At 41.8% G+C, this 25,756-nt stretch overlaps 1 protein-coding gene across 1 annotated transcript in view; it reads left to right on the top strand.

Annotated features, from left to right (window-relative positions):
- SLC22A4 (solute carrier family 22 member 4) overlaps positions 1-13,965 on the top strand; it is a 45,473-nt gene extending 31,508 nt beyond the window's left edge. The window contains exons 6-10 of the mRNA XM_080672895.1: positions 217-317; positions 5,343-5,557; positions 6,964-7,146; positions 8,715-8,850; positions 11,730-13,965. Coding sequence (XP_080529021.1) covers positions 217-317; positions 5,343-5,557; positions 6,964-7,146; positions 8,715-8,850; positions 11,730-11,805 — 711 coding nt within the window. The 3' untranslated portion in view covers positions 11,806-13,965. The remainder of the gene's footprint in view (positions 1-216; positions 318-5,342; positions 5,558-6,963; positions 7,147-8,714; positions 8,851-11,729) is intronic.
- Positions 13,966-25,756: the final 11,791 nt, after the last annotated feature.

The following is a 25,756-nucleotide window of genomic DNA, read 5'->3' as shown; positions in this document are numbered from 1 at the left end:
AGCCAATGTTATATATTTTAAAGGCTTCTGTCTTCAATTAGCCACAAACATTTTAGTGTTAGAATAAAGTGTCATATATGTACATGCTCTTATTCCCCGAGAATTCCTGATTTCTAAGCATATTCAAGGTAAAGTGCATAAGTTTTTGCCATGCTGTCATGGCCAAAGATACTTCCTCACTAGCTCTTAATCTTATGGTTATTTGCATTATTTTAGCTACAGGAGCTAAAACCCCTGAAGCAGGAGAAAATTTTTATTCTGGACCTGTTCAGGACGAAAAATATTGCCACAATAACCACTATGTCTTTACTGCTATGGTAAGTAATAAGTGATCTGGAAGTGTGATATACAGCACATAAGTATATGACTTATTTTCTTTAATTCAAGGGAACATCAGGACAAGGCCTGGGTCTTCATGAGACAAAATAAAAATTATCCTATATAGCCCTAACCGGTTTGGCTCAGTGGATAGAGCATCCGTCTGCAGACTCAAGGGTCCCAGGTTCGATTCCGGTCAAGGGCATGTACCTTGGTTGCAGGCACATACCCAGTAGGGAGTGTGCAGGAGGCAGCTGATCAATGTTTCTCTCTCATTGATGTTTCTAACTATCCCTCTGCCCTCCTCCCTGTAAAAAATCAATAAAATATATATATTTTAAAAATTATCCTATATAATAAAGAGGTGATATGCAAATTGACCATCACTCCAACACACAAGATGGCCCCCCCATGTGGACACAAGATGGCCACCACAAGATGGCCAGCAGGGGAGGGCAGTTGTGGGCGATCAGGCCTGCAGGGGAGGGCAGTAAGGGGTGACCGGGCCAGCAGGGGAGGGCAGTTGGAGGTGATCAGGCCTGCAGGGGAGGGCAGTTAGGGGCGACCAGGCTGGCGAGGGAGGGCAGTTAGGGGTGACTGGGCCAGCAGGGGAGGGGAGTTGGGGGCAACCAGGCCTGCATGGGAGGACAGTTAGGGGTGACCAGGCTGGCAGGGGAGAGCAGTTAGGGGCGACCAGGCCGGCAAGGGAGGAAAGTTAGGGGTGACCGGGCCAGCAGGGGAGGGCAGTTGGGAGGGACAAGATCTGCAGGGGAGGGCAGTTGGGGGCGACCAGGCCTGCAGGGGAGGGCAGTTGGGGGCAACCGGGCTGGCAGGGGAGGGCAGTTAGGGGTGAACAGGCCAGCAGGGGAGGGCAATTAGGGCAATCGGGCTGGCAGGGGAGCAGTTAGGCATCGATCAGGCTGACAGGGGAGTGGTTGGGGGTGATCAGGCTGGCAGGCAGAAGCGGTTAGGGGCAATCAGGCAGGCATTATGAGAGGGATGTCCGACTGCCCGTTTAGACCCACTGGTGGGATCGGGCCTAAACGGGCAGTCGGACATCCCTTGAGGGGTCCCAGATTGGAGAGGGTGCAGGCTGGGCTGATGGACACACACACACACCCTGTCTCCCCCCCCCCCCGCACCGTGCATGATTTTCATGCACTGGGCCTCTAGTCTATATATATATAAAAGGCTAATATGCTAAGTGTCCAACCATCCGACCAGTCACTATGACATGCACTGACCACCGGGGGCAGATGCTCAATGCAGGAGCTGTCGTGATGCACACTGGCCACATACAGAGAAACGGCACCACAGACCTGGCACCCACAAAGCAATACTTGGCTTCCCCCAAGTGGGACACAGGCCCCACCACCACCCCAGAGCAACACCCCACCAAATTGCAGCCGTCATGTAGCAAAGCCCAGCTTCCTCTCCCTAGTGACTAGCCTCCTTGTAGTTTCTTCAGCCCAGGAACACGACTTGCTTTATGGCCAGATACAAACATTTTACACTTTAACCAAATGTCTGTGAAGCATTTCCCCATGCCTCATCTCATTTGATCCTCACCGAAGTCCTGGAGTAGGTAGATAGGAGAGTTGGTAGAATCCTTTTCTTTTCATTAGCTGGAAAACAGAGATTTAGAAAGCTTAGAAACTTGACCCGACTGAAAAGAAGTAAGAAATGGTGGACCTTGAAAATGACTTCAGGTTTTCTCACTGCACAGAATATAGTCAAACACTGCTTCAGTTTAATATTTTACCCTTTGTTCTCCCTGCATGATCTACAATAATAATCTGCTTCATGTTGATATTTACTGCTGTGTTGCTGATAGTTACCTGAAAGAGAAGCTTCACTGGGCTGGAAAAAATTTAGCTACATCAGAAAGCAGGTCTAATTAAGCAAGTTTATTCTATATCTATAAAAGGCTAAGTTGACTCACGCATGCACGATACATATAAAGCTCTCACTGGAGCCAATTGCATGCCTGTGTTTCAATCTGTCATTGTCGATCATGAATTTGGTTGACACCTCTCTTATAGAGAAAGGGCAAATAGCAATATTAAAATATTTCTTCTAATTAATTTCCTTTCAATGTACATGAATTCGTGCACTGGGCCACTAGTAAAATTTTAAGTTATTTGGAGATGCCTCAATTCAATTCATGGAACTGGATACTAAAAAAATAAGTCACAGGGAACAATAAAGTCTGCTGCACTGTGGCCCACAATGGTCCCTCCATTTGGGATTAATGATGTCCTTGGTGCCTGAAGCCAAGATGCTAATTCAGCTCCTACTTCCTAAAGCTGTACTGGCAATTGAACAGGGAGATTAAAATAACCTGAATCCCCACTGCCTAGATTGGAGTTTGTTTGTTTTTGTTTTTAAATAATCCTCACTGGAGTATATATTTATTGATTTTAGAGAGGGGGATGGAGGGGAGAGAGAGAGAAACTTATGGGCCCCGACTGGGGATCGAATCTGCAACCTAAGTACATGCCCTGACTGGGAATTGAACCCAAAACCTTTTGGTGTACAGGACACTGTGCCAACCAACTGAACCACCTGGCCAGGGTCCAGATTGGGGTTTTTGACAAGCTTTTTATACTTGCCAATTGCAAACTTCCAAGTGGTTTTTAAAAAGTTCTTTAAATATATATATATGTATATATGTATATATATACATATATATATATTTACCTCTGCCTGCCTGCCTGATATATATATATATATATATATATATATATATATATATATATATATATACCTCTGCCTGCCTGCCCGATCGCTCCTAACTGCTCCCCTGCTGGCCTGATCGCCCCTAACTGCCTCTGCCTCGCCCTGCACCCAGGACCCAGGATTCCCTCTCTCTGGCCAGCCACAGACACCCAGGACCCAGGCTGGCTTCGCCTGGGGCCAGCCGCAGCCTCAGGGGACCGTGGGTGGGTGGCTTCACCTGGGCCACAGCCACAGGCACCTGGGACCTTGGGGCAGGCGGTTTGTCCCTCTCCCAGGCCACAGCCCCAGCTGCTGGCGCCCGGGACCGCAGGGTGGGTGGCTTGTCCCTCTCCTGGGCTGCAGGCGCAGGTGCTGGCGCCCAGGACCACGGGGCGTATGGCTTGTCCCTCTCCCGGGCCACAGCCTGGCTGGGTCCCCATTCCTCTCTCAAGCTCATTTGTGCCTGGCTGGTCCCCATTCCTCTCTCAAGCTCATTTGTGCCTGGCTGGTCCCCATTCCTCTCTCCCCAGTGTTGAGTGTCTGAGCTGTTACTGCATGAGGGCGTGATGACCATTTGCATATTAGCTCTTTATTATATAGGTATTTAAAAGTATTTTTTTATTGATTTCAAAGAGGAAAGGTGGGGGAGAGAGAGAAAGAAAAACATCAATGATGAGAGAGAATCATTGATTGGCTGCTTCCTGCACGCCCCACACTGGGGATCAAGCCGGCACCCCTGGGCATGTGCCCTGACGGAATCGAACCATGATCTCCTGGTTCATAGGTCGACGTTCAACCCCTGAGCCACACCCACGCATCATTGTGAGAGAGACACACTGGCAGGCTACCAAATGATTTTAAGGCATCAAAATAATGAATTGACTAGTTTTAATAATAGATCTGCCAAGAAATGAGGAAGAAGAGAAAAAAACATGCTTATCCCATGATGGCAACAGAAAGAAAGATGATTGTCATAACTAGTAGGTTCAGACTGCAGCTAGTCTATTTTTAGGGCCGGCCCAATTTGCAGTTCAAGGAAACCGATGACAGAGCTTATGACTGAATTAAGCAAATGTGTCCAGACACCTGGCTTTCCTCCCTCACTGCAGGCCTCCTTAGTTCTCACCTGTCAGCATAGTCACTGGTTTTTATCTAAGCTGCTCTAATTACCAAATGTGAAAATCACTAAGATTCCTAGAGAGATCAAGTTTAATTTTTGTCGTATTTTGCAATAGCCCTTGTGCTACCCAACCTAATAAAGTGTGTATAAAAATCTGCAACAGTGTCCTGAAAAGATTCTTCAGATACCTCTGCTTTCATTCATCGGAATAATAAGCAAACTTCTGCACAGGGGAGCCTGCATAGGGCAGTGATTTTTCCACAGAGAAGCTTTTCCGTGGAAATTAACTGCAATGACAGGATATATGGCGTGCACTTCGTAATACTTTGAAGCATTATGGGTCTCCATTCTTTTTCCTAAAGTGAGTTTTACTAATCTTTTGGAATTTACTGTAAGTGGATCCCACAGTATTACCTATGTTTCTCCTTCTCCTTCTTCTTCTTGTTTTTTTGGTAAGAATGAAATCTGGATTTTATGTTCACTGACATGACTGACATACATTCTTTCTTCAAATAGTAGCTCTAAGGGAATGAAGATGTACAAACTGTTCAGGAAATACTGAAATGTAAAATTAACTAGACCAGGGTAGGTGTTGTTGTGTACTGGTATATCTAGACTTGTGCTGTCCAATAGAACTTTATGCAGTGATGAAAATGGTTTTATCTGTATTGTCCACTATAGTAGCCACTAGCCACATGTGGCTATTAAGCAATTGAAGTGTGACTAGTGCAATGAAGGAACTGATTCTTTGATTTTTTTTCTTTTAAGTTTTTTTATTGTTGTTGTTAATCCTTACCCGAAGATATTCCTCAATTGATTTTTAGAGAGAGTGGAAGGGAGGGGAGAGACAGAGAGAGAAGCATCGTTGTGAGAGAGAGACATCAATAAGTTACCTCCTGCATGCAACTTGACCAGGGATAGGAATCTAGCCTGCAATCGAGGTATGTGCCCTTGACCGGAATTGAACCCGAGACCCTTCAGTCTGTGGTCCAATGCTCTATCCACTGAACCAAACCGGTCAGGGCTGATTTCATTTAATTTTAATGTATTTACTTTTAAGAAGCCATATGTAGTTAGTGGCTACTTATAGGAAAACAGAATCTAGACTATTTCTTGACCATTATGAAAGTTTAGAGTGATTCATGCCATCCTTTTATCACTTTTGTTTTTTCTTTTTTTCTTTTAGGATGCTAACCTCTGTCGGTTACTTCGCTCTGTCTCTCAACTCTCCTAATTTACATGGAGATGCCTACCTGAACTGTTTCCTCTCTGCCCTGATCGAAGTTCCAGCTTACATTACAGCCTGGCTGCTCCTGCGAACCCTGCCCAGGCGGTATATCATAGCTGGAGTGCTGTTCTTGGGAGGAGGCGTGCTTCTCTTAATTCAACTGGTACCTGTAGGTAAGAAATTAACCAACAGTAACAGCTTAACAGAAAAGACCTACACCTTGACGTGGGCTAATTATTGGTCACTGCTCCCTGTTTATGTAGCCTTCCCATCATATACCATTCATAAGTCAATTAGACAAATGATAGCTTCTATATAATTTCCCGTGTTCAAAACAATACCCTCACACAGATGAGTCAGCCTTGGCGAGTTGGAAATCATTACCTGAAAAGGAAAAATAACACTCCCAGTCATCCCCGTCATAGAAACCTTCACCTAAACCCTCAAACCTCTTTCTTGAGGACACAATCCTGATTCCCAATTTCTTGGTACTTTCTAACCTTTATTTGAGGTGCATACTCAAGTGTAAGAGTTAGTAGTTCATGCCAGTTCCAGTAGAAATTCAGTAATTTTTAGGGTGTGTAATGTTTTAGTTAGAGAGCGCACAGAACAACCTAAACTGATAAACAAAAATTGATCCAGATAAATAGAAGCATCAAACAGACGGTCAAACCTCAGAGGGAAGGCAGGGGAGGGTGGAAGCAGGGAGGGTGAAAGGTCAACCAAAGGACTTGTATGCATGCATATAAGCATAACCAATGGACACAGACAGTAGCAAGGTGAGGGCATGTGCTGAGGGGTGGGAGTGGCTGGGGAGAGGTCAATAGGGGGAAAAGGAGACATATGTAATACTTACAATAAAAAATTTAAATTAAAAAAAAAGAGCACACCAAGGGACATATGCTTCCTTTCCCCTTATGTCTAACATTCTCATACTAATAAATTGTTAAGGCAATAGATTATTGATACCTAGTATTATACATAGAAATATGTATTTCTTGCCTGGCTGGCATGGCTCAGTGGTTGAGTGTCGAACTATGAACCAAGAGGTCACAGTTCGATTCCTGGTCAGAGCACATGCCCAGGTTGTGGGCTCGATCCCCAGTGTGGGATTGTGCAGGAGGCAGCCAATCAATGATTCTTTCTCATCATTCATGTTTCTATCTCTCCCTCTTCATTCCTCTCTGAAATCAATAAAAAATATATTTTTAAAAAAAGGAATATGTATTTCTTAATAATACTAAACAGGATAGAAAGCATTGGTCCTTCTCGTTGAAGATTAAACTTAACTATATTAACATGTTAACGACTTCCCATGAAAGTGCTGTAACAAGTAAAAGTGGACAAAGGTCACTGAATGTGTAAATGGACTAATAGTAGAGCCAAGCACAAGGCAACCCCTCACTCTCCATCTTTGTCCATGTCAATTATTAAAACATTTGAAGAGAAAGTGTTATTTGGGGAATATCTCTACATTGTGAAAAACATGTTCCTTCAAGCAAAGAGAACTATAAAAGCTACTGAGTTGAGAACATATCACTTCTAAAGCACCTCTGTTTACACTGGGTCTCTTTTCCAGATTACAACTTCTTGTCCATTGGCCTGGTGATGTTAGGGAAATTCGGGATCACCTCTGCTTTCTCCATGCTGTACGTCTTCACTGCAGAGCTCTATCCCACCCTGGTCAGAAACATGGCTGTGGGGATCACCTCCATGGCCTCCAGAGTGGGCAGCATCATCGCTCCCTACTTTGTATACCTCGGTGAGACACAACTTATTGATCTGTTCTTTTCTTAAATGTAAAAGTAATATATTTTCATTGCATATAAAGTACTGAAAAAAGTACAAGTTTATCTTTTCTCTCTCAGTTCCCCAAATCATACCCCTAGAAGTAATTAATATTAACAGTTTGATGAGTAGCACTTCAGATATTTTGTATGTATATATATATTTTAACACACAAACAAAATTATATATATACACTGAGTGGCCAGATTATTATGATCTCTGAACACATAATAATCTGGCCACTCAGTGTATATTCTATATAATAAAAGGCTAATATGCAAATTGTCCCCTCGACCAGGCAGGCTGCCCATGTCCCCTCCCCCTGGCCAGGCTGACCAGACCCTACCCATGCACGAATTCATGCACCGGGCCTTATATATATATATATATATATATATATATATATATATATATATATATATATGTATGTATACACACACACACACACACACACACACACACACACACACTGAGTGACCAGATTATTATGCATTCAGAGATCATAATAATCTGGCCACTCAGTATATATATATATCCCCAAAGAATATATGAATTCTCAGAATAGGTACACTCAATTCTTACAGAGAAACGTTTTCCTGTCTTATGCATCCTCTGCACAGCTGCCCTACATAACACCCAATAAAACACATTATTATATAGAATTGTGTCATTTCCCTTTGTTCTTCCCTGTACTTTCAAATCATGCTCATATAGTCAAACAGTGGGCTATTGATACATAAAAAAAGGGAGAAGTCTAAGACAGAGCTTCCTATTTCACAACCACTACTCCTGTTAGTGACTCATAGCCTCAGCACAGTTTCAAGATTAATGTTTTGGGTTGTTGTTGTTTTTTGTCAAATAAAATTCTTGGGTGTGTTGTTCCTCTATAATCTCTCTACGCAGATGGGAAGCAAAATAAGGTTCTGTTATTCTCCTGAGTGACATTGTATAAAGAAGAGATGAAGTGGTTCTTCCAATTACATATAAAATCAAGACTTATAAATGCTGCAAAAAAAAAAAAAAAAAGAAAGAAAGAAAAAGAAACCAAAGCACTGCTTTCACAGTGCCTAACATTTATTTTTTTTTAATTGGATTGAACATATTACTTAGATTTTTTTTCCAACTCCAGTGACTCCATGGACCTCACTTTCCACTGCAGCCTACTGCTTTGGGTCATAGCAAAGGTCACACCAATCTTGATAGCCAGTACCTGTCCCTGCACCATGCTGGTCAACCTCTTTCCCCTTAATAACCTCCCATTCCCTCTTCTCCAGTTACCTCCACCTTCAGAGAACCTTGCTAGGCAAATATTTCTACCAAAGGAACATCTTTCACACATGATCATATAGCAGCTTAGAAAATACCAGTTGGCATGAGAGACCTTCTGATAATGCAAAACAAATGGTGTATTTTGCATACTTTTTAACTTCAGAAAATGTTCCAATTTAAAACTGCTGTCAAGTACTGTTTGCCACCTTTACAAAATGATGCTCGAGAGCTTCTGGAGAATCCCTTTTTCTAACTATGTCCCGTGCCTTACAGGTGCTTACAACAGAGCTCTGCCCTACATCCTCATGGGCAGCCTGACCATCCTGATCGGAATCATCACCCTGTTTTTCCCTGAAAGTTTTGGAATGACTCTACCAGAGTCCTTAGAGGAGATGCAGAAAATGAAATGGTAAGTGGAACGTTAAAAAATGATATCAAAATATCTCAGAAAGAATAAATATGCAAGAATGGCTAGGGAGAGTAGCGCTACCCTATCTAATAAAAGGGTAATATGCAAATTAACCATCACTCCATCACAAATATGGCAGCGCCCATAGCCACAAGATGGCGGCATCCAGTCCTCTCAGCCCTGCAGAGTCCTCCAGTCCCAGGGGGGCGGCCACTGAGAGCAGGCAGGGTGAGTGGCCTGGCAGAATGCTTGCTTCGTTGCTGTGCCCAGCTCGGGCCAGCCCCCCCGGAGCCGGAGTGGACATGAACAGGAACAGCAGGGCCTCTGTGGCCGAGCGCAGGCCTGGAGAGGAGACAGCGGGCCCGCCTCCTACGGAAGCAGCGCGGGTCCCTCCCACCTCCTGCAGAATCAGCGTGGGTCCCTCCCGGCTCCTGTGGAAGCAGCGCAGCTCCCAGCGGTGCGCTGTGGTTCCCAGCTGGCTCCCGCGGAAGCAGCAGGTGGCCTGCTGTGCGCAATATCGCGCGATGGGCTACTAGTCATATAATAAAGTGTATTATTAAGCAGTGGTAGTGAAAACAGTGTGCTAATGGTATAGGAATAGAAACCACTGGAATAGAGTTCGAATTAAACCCAAGAAAATATGAGAATTCTGTATACAATAAAAAGTAGAAATTCAAAAGCAGTGGGGAAACGTTAGATTATTCAGTAAAAGATATTAGAACATTCAGCTAGCCATTTTGGATAAATAAAAACTTGAGTCCTGCTTCAAAACACATCCATATAAATTCCAGAAAGATTAAAAGTTGTACCCTAAAAATGTAAAATCATAAACATACCAGAAGAAAAATATTTTTATAACTTTTGAGAGGGGCTTTCTGAGCATAATCTGAAAAGTAACAAGCCATAAAGGAAAAGATTGATAGAGCTAATTATGTAATTTTAGAAATCATTGGCACAGCAAAGAAGAAACCATAAACAAAGACAAAGGTCAACAAGGCAGGAGGAAAGTATTTGCAACATGCAACACAAACCAGGGCGGGTATACCTAATATACAAAGTGCTCTTAGTGATTAGTAGGGGAAAGACAAACAACTCCGTAGGAAAACGTAGCAGAGGTCATGAACAAGCAGTTTACAGAAAAGGACATTTCAGTGGCAGATATACACTGAGTGGCCAGATTAGTATGATCTCTGAATGCATAATAATCTGGCCACTCAGTATATATCCTATATAATAAAAGGCTAATATGCAAATTGTCCTCTCGACTAGGAGTTCGACCAGCAGGCAGGCCGGCCAACCGCCCATGTGCCCTCCCCCTGGCCAGACTGATTCATGCACCGGGCCTCTATTATACACACACACACACACACTGAGTGGCCAGATTATTATGCGTTCAGAGATCATAATAATCTGGCCACTCAGTGTATATATGAAGAAATTATCCACATTAATAAAAATATATCAAATAAAATAATTCAGTATCATTTCTTTGGCTTATGGGATTATGAGGGTTTCTCCTCCTGATACCAACCAATTCTAACACCAACTGGCCTATAATTTAATTCAGTTCTAACACTGACTACCTGGAGTTTGCATCAGGCTCCACTTTAAAGGCTCAGTCTCCCTTCAGATGTCAGTCACAGGTATCAGGTCCCCGGTGATTCCCACTTCTGTCCAACTTGGCTGCAAAGTTGGGTGTTTCCACACACCCGCTCCTGAAGGACGTTTAGTAATCTGCTGGAACGACTCGCAGAATTCAGGAAAACACTTTCCGTACTATTACTGGGTTTATCGTAAAGGGTACAAGTGAACAGCCAGATGAAGAGGTGAGTGGGGTGAGGTCCGAAAGGGTCCACAGTGCAGGAGCTTCTGTCCCTGTGGAGTTGGGGAGTGCCCCAGCCCAGCACAGGAACGTGTTCACCAATTCAGAGGCTCTCTGCACCCCAGTGTTTAGGGGGTTTCATCACATAGACATAGGCATTCACCATGGAGGTGATCCCCACAGCCATGTTTCTGACCAGGGTGGGATAGAGCTCTGCGGTGAAGACGTACATCATGGAGAAAGCAGAGGTGGGTTTGTAAGGTTGCCCCTCTTCCCTCCATGGAGGTTGGGGGGTGGGGTGAAAGTTCCAGTCTTCTCATCGAGGCTTGTTTTTTCCGGTGGCCAGCTCCCATCCTGAAGTTATCTTAGGGGGCCCAGCCAAGAATCGCCTCATCTGAACAAAAGATGCTCCTATCTCTCAGGAAATTACAAGGGACTTAAGAGTTCTACTCTTGGTAACAAGGACAAAGCCAAATATCTTTCTATGATATCACAGATTGGCAAACATTTAAAAGATAGGTGGTTTGGTAGGAGAAGTTTAGATTCTAGAATGAGACTGCCTGGCTTCAAATCCCACATCTACCGCATAAATTTGGGGAAATTTAATTTGGGGTAAACTTAATTTTCACTAAACTTCAGTATTTAAGGTTATATAAGATAACGTGATTTAGTGCCTGGCCATGATAAAGATAAGTCTTTATCATGTGAATGGATTCTGATCTCTGACAGAACACATAGTAAAAGGTGCATATTTTTGATAAACTATTTTCTTGTAATGATACAAACAGTTCAATATCAACTTTAACTCGTGAGCACTTCATTCTTACCAATCTATCCTTTCCTCAGGGAAACGAAAAGAGTGTAAATTCTGGGTTTTGTTTATGGTTAATTAAGAAAATGACTCCAAATATTCAAAATAATAAAATATTAGCTCTAGGTTCTACTTAGTTACAATCATTACTTGTTCATTGAAGAAATGTTTTCCAGTGTCGGTTTAGAATTTTGAGGAAGAGAGTTGTGAATATTTAATTTTCTTTAGCACGCATCTTATTTTCAGGTTCAGGTCTGGGAAAAAAGCAAGAGATTCAATGAACAACGAAGAAAACCCCAAAGTTCTAATAACTTCATTCTGATAAAATGTCTACCCCACTCGGTGAACTGAAAAGCAGAGACATAAGACCCTGAAGAAACCAAAGCTTTTCCTGATGAAATGGACTGACTGTAACCAAACGGGCCCTGCTGTTGAGAAATGCTTGTTGTGTAGCAAATTCTGGACCACTCTTCCAGATAATCTCCTTTTTAAAAAAATAACCATTTCTATAGAGTCCACCTTACTAATTAATTCAGCGAAATGGGTTTGTAAGGTTGTTTAAAAATATGTTGGTTAAGGACTAGTCAATACACATAAAAATTAACACTCATTTCCAAACATACAACTGCTATCCAAATAAAAAGTGTCACTGTATTCACACAACTGTCAGGCGACAACAGTGTGTGTGTGTGTGTGTGTGTGTGTGTGTAAGTGAATCGGCACATTCAAAATTATAGTCCTTTCTACAGTGAACTCATATACTGCTATAATCAAATGGCAGCATTCCTAGCCATAAAATTTTATACACTCCTTTGAGAGGATTAACAGTGTTTGCAAGAGATCAAATAGCCTGGCTCCTATTTTTTTAAATTATTATTATTATTTTTATTGATTTCAGAGAGGAAGGGAGAGAAACATCAATGATGAGAGAGAATCATTGATTGGCTGCCTCCTGCATGCCCCCACTGAGGATCGAGCTCACAACCTGGGCTTGTGCTTTGACCAAGAATCACACCATGACTTCCTGGTTCATAGCAGCTGGGCACCTGCTGGCTTTTAAGAAGGGAACCAGAGCAGTTCCCAGCTACTATGCCAGGGGCTACAGCTCACAGACTATTAAAAGATCCACTTTTGTGCTCTCTTTGAGCACATGACTAAACCTTCTATTTCCTAAGACTGGCTTAAGAGATATTTTACTGGTAAACAGAGAATCATGAAAACCGAAAAACAGTTTGATTGGTAGAGATGGTTTGTGTGCCCCACAGCCAAGAGGGGTCAGCACCTAGGAAGAAGGCTGTCCAAGCCAACCATCTAGGGAGCCTTTTAAAACCGTTCTTTCCATTAATACACCTTCCCAAGCACAGTGTGCAGCTGCATCCACTCCACCCAGGGTGCTTCTGACCAGCAATTGCGGAACCTCTGCTCCACGAATGAGCGGTGTAAAAGATAAAAGCTACCATAAGTTCAGAAAATAAATCTCAGCTCTATGTTGCACCATGTTTTGGGTCGAGATGATAGCACAGCAAGCAGTTACTTGGGGCAGCATGCTTTCATTGATGGTGGCTTCTCTGAGGGCAGCATGGTGACGAGCTACTGATGACCCTTTAATACATCCAGGGCCATGGTGTGTGCGTGGAAATAGACAGCTACTAATTTGTAATATGCTGCTTGGTGGCATCATCTCCTCAAGATAATTATCCCCAAATGTTAACTTTCACTGTCTAAACATTTTTCTTTTTTAAATGTATTTTTATTGATTTCAGAGAGCAAGGGAGAGGGAGAGAGGAATAGAAACATCAATGATGACGATGATCGGCTGCCTCCTACACGTCCCCTACTGGGGATCGAGCCCTCAACCCGGGCATGTACTCTGACCAGGAATCAAACCATGGTTCATACATAGGTTGACCGACGCTCAACCACTGAGCCACGCCGGCTGGGCTGCCTAAACATTTTTCAAAGGAAGCTTTGATGTAACATCCTGATACACTCATTATTTTGAAATCCTTATCTTGAACTTTTCTGATAAGCTCAGAATTTGTTCTCTAGACTGCCATATTCCTAACACATATTTTATATCCTACTGACACACTGCTTCTGCATTTTGATTATTACTTAAGATCCACTAAAATATCTTAGAATAGCTTATGCTTTGTCTTTGGGGATACAGGTGAGCAGCTATATCCTGCTTTTACTTCCCCATTGATTCAGCCTGTCTGATGGCCATCCCACCTTCCCCGCCAGGCGCTAGGCAGCCTGTCCCACAGAGAGGAGGCCATGCTGACTCCCAAGAAGCTCTCCTTGAACTTCATTTCCAGCAGCAGTGACTGTTCACTCTGCTGTGCTCTCCTAGTACTTGTTACCCTCACTCTGTTGGGCTCTATTCCCCAACCCCTTATGGTGATTAGCCTCTGGGAGCCAGGGACCTTGCCTGCTTATCTTTTGATAAATATTTATTTTAATTAAAATACTTTATAACTCTCGCTTGGTAAAAAATGTTATGTTTGATACATAGATATTTGAATATTTAAACACCTAAATGTAAAATGCTCTTAAAGCTTTTTTAAATACAAAAAGTAAGGATGTGATAATTACCTTTTATTGCTGTTTGTATGGGTGCTTTGTATTTTACTAGAGGCCCAGTGCACTAAATTCGTGCATGGGTAGGGTCCCTAGGCCTGGCCAGTGATCAGGGCCTGTCTGTGGAGCAACCGGTGGGGCAATTGGGGCCCCTGCTCACACCCGCCTTGGCCTGACACCTCCCGTTCACCTGCTCCACCATCCTGCCATGGTCCTGCTCTCATCAGGACCCATTGGGGCCTGCAGTGCCTCCACTGCCGCCTGCTGCCAGCACTGCATCACCAATACCCACCATGTTCCGCACCACCCCCTGGTGGTCAGTGAACATCTAACTCCCGGTCGGTCGAATTCCTGCCTGTGAGGACAATTTGCATGATTAGCCTTTTATTATATAGGACTAGTGGCCCGGTGCACGAAATTCGTGCATGGGGCGGGGAGGGGGTGACCCTCAGCCCAGTCTGCACCCTCTCTAATCGGGGACCCCTTAGGTGATGTCTGACTGCGGTTTAGGCCCGATCCCACAGGGATCGGGCCTAAACCGGCAATCAGACATCCCTCTCACAATCTGGGACCACTGGCTCCCAACCGCTCACCTGCCTGCCTGATCACCCCTAACTGCCTCTGCCTGCCTGCCTGATCGCCCCTAACTGCCCTCCCCTGCTGGCCTTATCTCGCCCCCAACTGCTCTCCCCTGACGGCCTGATCTCACCTCCAACTGCCCTCCTCTGCTGGCCTGATCTCACCCCCAACAGCCCTCCCCTGACAGCCTGGTTGCCCCCAACTGCCCTCCCCTGCCAGCCTGATCTTGCCCCCAACTGCCCTCTCTGCCTCAGCCCCCACCACCATGGCTTTGTCTGGACGGAAGTCGGACGTCGAGAAGATGGCCAGTCGACCCAGTCTAATTAGCATATTACCCTTTTGGTAGTATAGATAGATTATATAGGATAGAATTGCTTAAATGTCAGGGGAGCCTTTTTCATCAGGAGGAGATACTCTTGGCAGACAAAAATACATAATCCCTATATCCGGACTGATAGCCAGCCATATGCACTATACTGCCAAACCGGTCATTAAAAAATTGAACCACTTTCTTACACCTTACACCAAACAGCTGTTGCCCTTAAAATCCCTCCTCAGCCCCCACCTTAGGTTCTGCCTTCACAGTTCACCCTGATTAGGTTCTGATTGGTTGGTTTCTATGCCAGTCAGCATCAAAAGCTCTGCCTCCTGCCCTAACCGGTTTGGCTCAGTGGATAGAGCGTCGGCCTGCGGACTGAAGGGCCCCAGGTTCGATTCCTGTCAAGGGCATGTAGGGGGTGTGCAGTAGGGGATGTGCAGGAGGCAGCTGATCGATGTCTCTCTCTCATCGATGTTTCTGACTCTCTATCCCTCTCCTTTCCTCTCTGTAGAAAATCAATAAAATATTAAAAAAAAAAAAAAAAAAGCTCTGCCTCCTAGGCAGCCATTGGCTCCTCGCTCTTCACCCAATTTTGGTTCTGATTGATTGGTTTCTATGCCAGTCAGTGTCTCCAGGCCTATCAACAGGCCTAATCAGAGAGGCAGGGCTGATCAGCAGCCCCATTGGAGGCCCGAGAGAAAGAGAGGCATGGCTGCTGGCCAGGTCTGGAGAGAAAGAGAGAGGCAAGGGCTGATCAACAGCTGCCACGGAGGCTATGGATCAGACCCTGCTTCTCCCTCCAGGTCTCTCTTCAGGCCTGATCCACAGCCCCCTTGGCAGTCAGTGCTGGGTCGGAGTGCCCGCAGCAGTGGCAGTCAGTGCTGGGTCACCACGGCAACCCAGAACTGACTTCCAGTCAGTCGAGCCTTCAGTCGTTTTGGATGTTATGGACCCTGGGTTTTTATATATTAGGATACTAGGAAGAGATAACTTTTTTAAATATATATTTTATTATTTTTTTTAAACATATTTTATTGATTTTTTACAGAGAGGAAGGGAGAGGGATAGAGAGTTAGAAACACCAATGAGAAAGAAACATCGATCAGCTGCCTCTTGCACACCCCCTACTGGGGATGTGCCCGCAACCAAGGTACATGCCCTTGACCGGAATCAAACCTGGGACCCTTCAGTCCGCAGGCCGATGCTCTATCCACTGAGCCAAACCAGTTAGGGCTATATTTTATTATTGATAGTACCTCAGATATCTCACATTTTCCTTCCCTTCCCACCCCCACCCCCCAGAGATAATTTTTAAAAATCTGTTTATAAAAAGACAACAAGTACCCAATTGGTTATGTCTTTGGTAGTTCAAAGACCAAGGCGATCAATATATGCCAAAATTGTATTTGGTTAAATTCAAGATATATTCCTGATTTATAAAAACTGCTTTTAAAGTTAGGTCTACAAAGCAAGTTCCTGCACTTGCTTATGAATATCAACCTCAGACTGACAGCAAATACTGTACTGCATGTTAGAGTGAAACACTAGGGACATGCCATTAACAGAAATTTTATGGATACACGTTTTTAGCACCTTTTTCAACATTTTTTTGGTAAGTTTTAGTAACTGTAGTCATAGTATAAAATGTAGATAAGAAGTTAAACTGGTAGAAAATAGACAAAATTACCAATATTGAGGAGCATACAATGATGTTCTATTTTTAAAATGCAGGACAATTAACTAAAAATTCTTACATTTAATAGATTCAGTTTAAATGGAGGCATATAAAAAGTTTCCACTTTTTATGTACTAGATATAACCAGCTAGAAAATATGTGTGTATTAGGGGTGAAGGGGGGGCGTGGCGGGGAACAGGTTCTGTTCATAATAATCACAAAAATATAAAATACCTAGAAATAACCTTACTAAGAAATATATAAAAACTAAGTGAATAAATTATTCCATTTTATTAAGACTTGAATAGAGACATGCCATGATTCTGAATGGGTAGAATGAATGCTCACCTCGTTTATAGGGCCCTCCTCTCTGTGCCCCCACTATATGCTCTTCCTAGGTAATGGCAAAGCTTGCTCTTTTACTTCCTTTATGTCTTTGCTCAGGTGTCACCTGCTTAATTAATCCTTACCTGACCACTCTATTTTAAATTGTATCCCTTTAGCCCTCTGTCCTGATCTTACCCATCCCTGCTTCATTTTTCTCCAAAGTTCTTACTACCCCCTGACATCCTAACTATTTACTTCTTCATTTTGTTTATTGTCCTTCTCCTTCCTCATCCAAGTGCTTCCTTTCAGTCCATGAAGACCACTTCTGTATCCCCAGGAGTTAGAACCTTGGTTGGCACATAGTAGATGCTCAATAAATGTTTGTTGAAAAAATGAATAAATGTATTATATTTTCATTATTATAGTTAAAGGGACCAAAGTAATTATTAGTTTTCAAACAAGGAAACACTGGTCAATAACACATACAAAAAAAGTGTTCTGCTTCACAAGTAACCAAAAAAATATTAATTGAAGTGACAATGTGATGCCATTTTTCAACTACTACATTGCAAAGGTTATAAAATGAAAGTATTCAATAAAAAGTTTTTAAATATTTAACAAAATGAAAGTTTAATATTAATGAGAGCATGATTAAATGCACTCTCATATTCTTCTGGTGGGAATGTAAATTATTTTATTGTTTTCTAGAAAACAAATTGGCAAAGTGTTTTTAGAGCCTTAAAATGCTAGAGTTTTTTGAGGTATTAATCCTACAACTGGGAAATCATCAGAGATATAAGAAATATTTATGCACATAGATGTTTATCACAGATATAAGGTGACTCACATAGTGTAATTTTAAGGTTTCTAGTGGCATCATTAAAAAAGTAAAAAGAAACAGATTTAATAAATAGTGTAATAATTCAAAATATTATTTCAACAATATAAAATTATTAACATCTTTTTTATAAAGACAATAGACAGGCTCACTTAAGGTAAAGATTGACCTCTGTCAATTCCTAACAGGCCTGCTTTTAGTTAGGAATTTTTATGTTCAGATCATCCTATGCAGTTACTTCCGGTCTCTGACTTTTTAAGGCCCACCACGAAGGCCTCTCTAATCTTGTCCGATTTAGTACGTGAACCCTTTTTCGTCCACATGTGGATAACTCCCTAATTTATATTTTATGCTGATCTCTCCTATGACATTCAGTCTCACATATCCAGCTGTCTCCAAATTGATATTTTAAAATAACTTTAAAGTATTAATATATTTAAATGTAAGTTTATTTTCATGTTTTACATAAAACTCTTTGCAATCTTAAAAATGTTTCATAAATAACAAATTACTTTTCTAATCATAAAGATGTTTAAAAATAAAAACTTTTATTGAGTGTCAACTAAGTGTGAGGTATTGGAAAGCAAAGATGAAGATCATGGAAAATGCAAACTTCCTGCTCTTAGTGGGCTCGGTCTAGCCAGATGATAAACTCTTACTGTGTGGCCACAGCAACTAGCTCAGTGCCTCCCACATGGGGTTGAGCTCTGTGGAGCTGAAACTCAGGTCAAAGTCATTTTCTTCCATGAAGACCCGGGTATGTTTATATCTCTCCTCCTCCATGTAACTTGAGCAGCAGTCACCTCTACCCTGATTCGGACCAAGCCAAACTTGCTTTGCTGAGGCAAATTACCTTATTATTGAGTTTATATATTTAATAGGCCACTGAATGGATTGCAAAATATTAGGAGGATTTGAACTATCACCCAATGCCTCTGAACACAGAGAAGTCTTAAACCCGGTTTTGAGAACCTTAAGACCATCCTTCTCCAGCATGGCAAATGTAATCCTTCTTGAAGTCAAATACTCTCTGTCCCTGCATAGCCCACCATCTCACCCGCCTACTGTTGCTTTCCCTGCTACAGTGAAAACCCATTCCACTGTGGACAAACAATTCTCCTCCTGCAAATATAGTCCCGGTTGCTCTCTCTACATCCTGGCCTTGACAGAGACCTGGCTTCCCCATCACTCCACTTCCATCGTGGTTCTTCCTGTCTCTCAAATAGAGGCTGTTCATTGATCACTTTCTATGAACTTCAGGGCCAGGTAAGGTCTCAGCATTTGCCTGTTTCCAAAGCATAATTCCCTCAGCTTCACATCTATAAAATGCCTCCTTTGAGGTTTACACTTGCTTTCGGGTTGCTATTACCAACAATCTGCCCAGTTGCTTGTCCACATTCTATGAGCTCTCTGGAACCCAGCCAGGGGTAGTGATGCCTTTTGTGCTCGGAAGGCTAAGTAATTTTACACCTCAACCTCATAGTATTTGACCTTTACCTGTATTTCAGCTCCTTCCTGCCAAGAACACACCTTAGATGACCTCATCAGTCACAATAACCACCTCATTCCAGGACTATTTACTTTCCTTCTGATCCTTCAGCTCTGACCTTGATATCCTTTCCTTTACCTTCTAGTCTATACCTCAAGATCCCTTCAATTTATTCACACCACTACCCCCATCCTTTCGTTTACTCATCTTGCAAAATCTAAGCCCAAGATAAGCCAAACGATTTTACTCTTCACCCTCAATCAAAGCTGTTGAATGAAGATATAGGAGCTAAGGGGGATCGTTATGGTTGGAGAAACAAGTGGGTTGGCAGAGTCAAGTGGGTTGAGGGTACAGCCAAGATTGGAAAGGTAAGTTTGCAGAGAACCAATTCACATGGTTCTGTGATTTTTTTCCAGTGCCCCAGGGTAGGAATGATATGCACTAACGGTTGGATTTGGGGCTTTGCAGTCCAGGTGAGCAGAATGACAAGACAATGGAAGAACTGAGATTGACTGAAGCAAAAGACCATAGTATCTAAATTGAAGAGGAAAGGGAATAAAACACATGACAACTTCTGTTGATCCTAGTATGCTATGTCCATCTACCTTCTTTTCCTTTATTTGGGGTGTATGAGAACTTGGCACAGTGTTAAGACCCAGTGTTCAAAAAAACAACAACAAAAAAAACAACGACTTTAGGTCAGCCTAACTAAGGTGACAGGATCAGTGCTATCTGTCTTGGACCATCCACCACCACAAAGATGTGACTATAGTGATATGAAACCCAAGGAGACCAAATGTAGTCCGTGGGTAAGGGCCAAAGGCTAGACTTCATTTTTCAGGATAATGAGATATAACATCAATAAATAAGAGTGAAGGCCTGGAGGCAGACCAACTAGATTGTAACTTGACCTGCCACATACTAACTATAGCAACTGGGTAAATTATTGAACTTCTCTTTGGTTTCTTTGTCTGTAAAGTGAGGACAGTACAAATTTGTACCTCATTGAGCTATTGTGAGGACTCAATGATGCCATGGGCTATTGTTAGTGCTATTGTAATAATACAATAGCAAGCAGGTTTAATACTTGCCCAGGGCTTTCTAATTTCACCCGATCCTAGCATATACCTCAGAAGAACATCAATAACTTATAGTACCCAAAGTTAACTCAGTCAAAGCTTCTTGATATCTTCCTATAGAATCTTAACTCTAAGATGACTCCATTCCACAGGGAGACCTAGTTCCTATGGATCTTCTCTCTTGGGTGATTTCATTCACTACATGGCTATAAATACCATCCATAAGTGTATCAATCATAAGAAAAATCCAAACCTATAGAGAATTTTTATGAGTCTATTTGAGCCAAACTGACAATTGCTAAGAAGCAAAATCTCAACAGATTACGAAAATACTCTGGAGAATGGCAATTTTGCAGCTTATTTTATACATTAGAATCAAAGGAGAAGACATAAGGAGGGTTACATGAGATACATTGATGGTAGATTAGAGAAGAGAGAAAAAGCAAAGCAGGGAAATCTCTGGGGTTGGGTAAAAATAAAATGGAGAGACACATATTTTTTTACACTGGTTATTGAGTGTCAACTAAATAGATGTAACACACCCCGACGCTCTATTACTAGGTATACCTAGTAATAGAGCCCATTACTTCCCTCTATTGTAGGCTGTGACCCCACCCCTGTATTACCAGGTAGTCTCACGTTAGTGTTAACCACTAGCATTGTCCTGTAGATATGATGCGACCCACATAGTGTAATTTTAAGGTTTCTAGTGGCATCATTTTAAAGAAGTAAAAAGAAACAGCTTTAATGAATAGTGCAATAATTCAAAATATTATTTTAACAATATAAAACTATTAATATCTTTTTAAAAAGACAATAGACAGGCTCACTTAAGGTAAAGGATGACCTTTGCCAAGGAAGCTACAGGCCTGCTTTTAGTTAGGAATTTTTATGTTCAGACCATCCTATGTAATTGCTTTCAGTCTCTGACTTTTTAAGGCCCACCATGTAGGCCTCCCTGACCTAATCAGGTTTAGTACCTGGACCCTTTTTTGTCCACATGTGGATAACTCCCTAATTTATATGTTATCTGACCTCTCCTATGACCATCAGTCTCATATATCCAGCTGTCTCCAAATCTATATTTTAAAATAACTAAAAATATATTTAGCCAAAACCGGTTTGGCTCAGTGGATAGAGCGTCAGCCTGCGGACTCAAAGGTCCCAGGTTCGATTCCGGTCAAGGGCATGTAACTTGGTTGCGGGCACATCCCCAGTAGGAGGTGTGCAGGAGGCGGCTGATCGATGTTTCTCTCTCATCGATGTTTCTGACTATCTATCCCTCTTCCTTCCTCTCTGTAAAAAATCAATAAAATATATTAAAAAAAAAATATATATATATATATATATATATATTTAAACATAAGTTTATTTTTATGTTTTAAATAAAACTCTTGCACGGCCAACAAAAGAAAAAATAGATAAACTGAACTACATGAAAATTTAAAACTTCTGCACAGAAAAGGACACACAATCAATAGCGTGAAAAGCAACCCATGGAATGGGAGAAAATATTTGCAATTCATATGGCTGATGGGTTTATTATCTCTAGAATAAAGAACTCCTACAACTCAATCACAACTAAACAACCTGAGTTTAAAATGAGCAAAGGACTTGAATAGGTATTTCTCCAAAGAAAATATACAAATTGCCAACAAGCACATGAAATTAACCTCCACATCACTATCCTTAGGAAAATATAAATTAAAACTAAAATGAGGTAGCACCTCACACTCATTAGGATGGCTACTATTAAAAACATAGAAAATAACAGGTGCCAGTGAGGATCTGGAAAAATGGGAAACTTTGTGCACTGTTTTTGGAAATATAAAATGGTACAATCTCAGTAGGACATAGTATGGCAGTTCCTCAAAAAATTAAACATAGAATTATCATACAATCCAGCAATTCTTCGGAGTAATATCCAAAAGAATTGAAAGCAGGGCCTTGAAGAAATATTTACTAGTATACACTAATATTCATAGCAACATTATCCACAACAACCCAGTGTCCATCAACAAATGAATGGATAAACAAATTGTGACATATAGATACAGTGGAATATTATTCAGTGTTAAAAAGGAAGGAAAATTCTGACATTTGCTATAGCACAGATGAACCTTGAGGACATTATGCTGTGAAATAAACAGTCACAAAAGGACAAATACTGTATGATCCCAGTTACATAAGGTACCTAGAATGGTAAAATTCACTGAAACAGAAAACAGAAGGGGCTAGGAGAAGATGAAAAATGCAGCGCTATTATTGTTCAATGGGTACAGAGTTTCAGTTTTGCAAGATGAAGAGTTCTAGCTGGTGGTGATGGCTGTACAACAATGCAAATATACTTAATGCCCCTGAACCGTACACTTAAAAAAGGTTAAGATGATAAATTTTACATTATGTGTCTTTTACACCAATATTTTTTTTAATTAAAGAAAATTTTTAACTTCCCAAACCTCCACTCCACCCAATTTCCTCCAAGTTGTTTAGTCCAAAAATCCAGGAGTCATCCTTAATTTCCTTCCCTTATCCAACAGTAAGTCATGTTACCTTTTGCTTCCAAAAATGTATTCTGAATTCATCCATTTATCTCTTCCACAGATACACTCTACTTCAGGCCATTATATCCTCTTGCCTGAGATGCTGCAATAATTTTCTAACGCATCGACCTGTTTTCATAATTCTTCACATAGCAGCCAAAGTGCTTCTTTTATAATAGAAATCACACCTTATCCTTTCTCTGCTTGAACATACTCTGATCGTTTCTCATTGCACCTAGAATGAAATTCAAACTCCTTGACACTTGTAATTGAAAAATAAAAATAAAAACTCCTTGCCATTGTCCACAAGGCACTAGATGAACTGGTCTCCATATAAACTGGCCTCCTGCCAATGTCCCTGCCCTTATGTCCCATTACGATTCTCTTTGATCACTATGTTCTGGTCACGCTGGTCTTCCCTTGGTAGCTTGAAGCACATGACCTTACCTCACAACCTTTGTACTTGCTGCTCCTCTGCTTGGCACACTCTCTTCCCAGATCTTCACATGATGAGTTTCTTCTCATCCCTTGCATCCCAGCTCAGATATCACCTTTTAAAAAAAAATATTCACTCACCATTTTATCTATAGTAGCCACCCCCTGGCTGTCACTCTTTATACCATCATCCTTTTTTACCATCCTTTTTTCTTGGCCCTTACCACCTCAGGCACACCTTGGTTTATTGCACTTCACAGATGTGTTTTTGTGTGTGTGTGTGTGTGTTTATATATACAAATGAAGGCAGGACCCTCTACCAGCAAAAAGATTATGACTTACTTTATTGCAATACTTGTTTTATTGAGATGGCCTTTGAACTGAACCTGCAATAATTCCATGGTATACCTGTATTTGAAATTTTTATTTATTTTTTTTCAAGTTTATTGTCATCTTCCTCATCCCCCAATTAAAATGTGAGCTTCAAGAGAATAGATATCTTGTCTCTTTCCTCAATTCCTAGAACCCAGAACAGTGTTGGGCAAATAACAGTCTATTCAAATATTTGCTGAATGAATGAATAAGTAAACAACATTAATAACCGAATGTTCACCCCACCTAGTTTGACTCAGTGGATAGAACATTGGCCTACAGACTGAAGGGTCCGGGGTTCAATTCCGGTCAAGGGCACATGCCCAGATCACAGGCTCAGTCCCCAGTAGGGGGCATGCAGGAGGCAGCCAATCAATGTTTTTCTCTCATCATCAATGTTTCTGTCCCTCTCCCTCTCTCTTCCTCTCTGAAATCAATAAACAAAACAAAACAAAAAAAACAATTTTCTTTCTATGTCACATGCATACATAAAACTCTTTCAGGAAAACTTGTATTTCTAACATTAGCCATCACAATATCTTTTCCATCTATTCTAGAGGTTGATAACCAGTCTTTAAGATGCAAGCAGCGTATTTCACATCTCATTTTATGTAGGTATTGCCTTGAAGGAAGCAAGTTTGTATTCCTACTGCCACTCAAGTTGGTAGCAATGTGTAATTATTTATATGGAATTTTAAAACTTTCCTGTATCTCTTAAGCCAAATTGTGGATTTCACATTGGAAATTACACTCAGTCAAAGTCTAGACATCTATGTCCTTAAAAAATTGTTCAAATGACTTCTTATCGAACTCTTCTAGTCTGAAGAATGTTTCAAGGCCCATTCTCCTCGTGGTTAGTTACCTATGTGTCCAGGTCAAAATAGCCTGGGGTTAAAATGCAGGATCCTATAATAGTACAAATTTGATTTCTCTGGCCCTTCTATTTGCGCAACTCCAATCTTCCTCAAAGTCAAACGTACAGACCACAGTTGGGCTCATGAATACAGACTTTCCTGTTAATTTTTTTGAGATGTGTCTGCAGTAGACACCTGGAAAAGAGCACAAAAGTGCTGCATACCCACTGAAGATGAAGGCCTGCTGTGCCAAGCTCAGCTGTAGCTGCTCTGCTGTGCCCCAAATGCTGATATGCATGGGCGATGACATGCCACTACAAATGTGACCTGATGAGGTGGATAAGACTCCTGTTCCCCCACTTTTGGGTCATTCTCTGATGTTATGGGACCAAGGCAAATAATGTCTCAGAGATTTTAGCAAAAATCGCTATTTCAGATTTTGCTCAAGGTTCCCTTTCCATAAAATCTGTGAGAGCAACAGCAGAGACTGGACAGACCAGACCCTCTGCATCATCCTCCACGCGGATGCTGAAGCTATAATATTGGACTTAGTCTGGACTTCATTCTTTGCAAGTTTCCTCTTCCTCAGGCAAGTAGGTCACATAAACTTCAGACTTGTCCAAAACTATGGAGGATGCTTAGTTCATAAGGTGCTTTTTTTAGGGTCAATAAATCAAAGTAAAACTAACAATTATAGCTAACATTAATTCCATAATGTTTAATAATCTGTATATTAGTGATTTATTGCTAAAATTACCCCCAAATTTAGCAGCTTAAAACAACAAACATATTATCTCTCACAATTTCTGAGGGTCAGGAATGTGGGAGCCTCTTAGCTGGGTAGTTCCGGCTCAAGGTCTCTCATGAGGTTGCAGTCAAGCTATTGACTGGGGCTACAGTCATCTAAAGACTCAACTGATGCTGAAGTGGTCACAATCTCGCTCAGTCGAGGGTCAAAGGGCCTCAGTTCCTCATTGGCTGCTGGCAGAATTCTTCATTTCTTGACACTGCCTAGGCCTCTAACTACATGGCAGCTTGTTTCTACCAGAAAAAGAGAAAGAGAAAAGGAGAGAGGAGGAGGGGCGTTCAAGAAGGAAATCTTTAAAAATATAATCACTGAGCCCAGCTGGTGTGGCTCAATGGTTGAGCATCGGCCTATGAACCACGAGGCCACAGTTCGATT

This window comes from Plecotus auritus (assembly GCF_963455305.1).
Source record: "Plecotus auritus genome assembly, chromosome: 6".
In the NCBI taxonomy this organism is placed as follows: Eukaryota; Metazoa; Chordata; class Mammalia; order Chiroptera; family Vespertilionidae; genus Plecotus; species Plecotus auritus.
The sequence above is the reverse complement of the archived record's forward strand: the minus strand, read 5'-3'. Positions and strand labels throughout refer to the sequence as shown.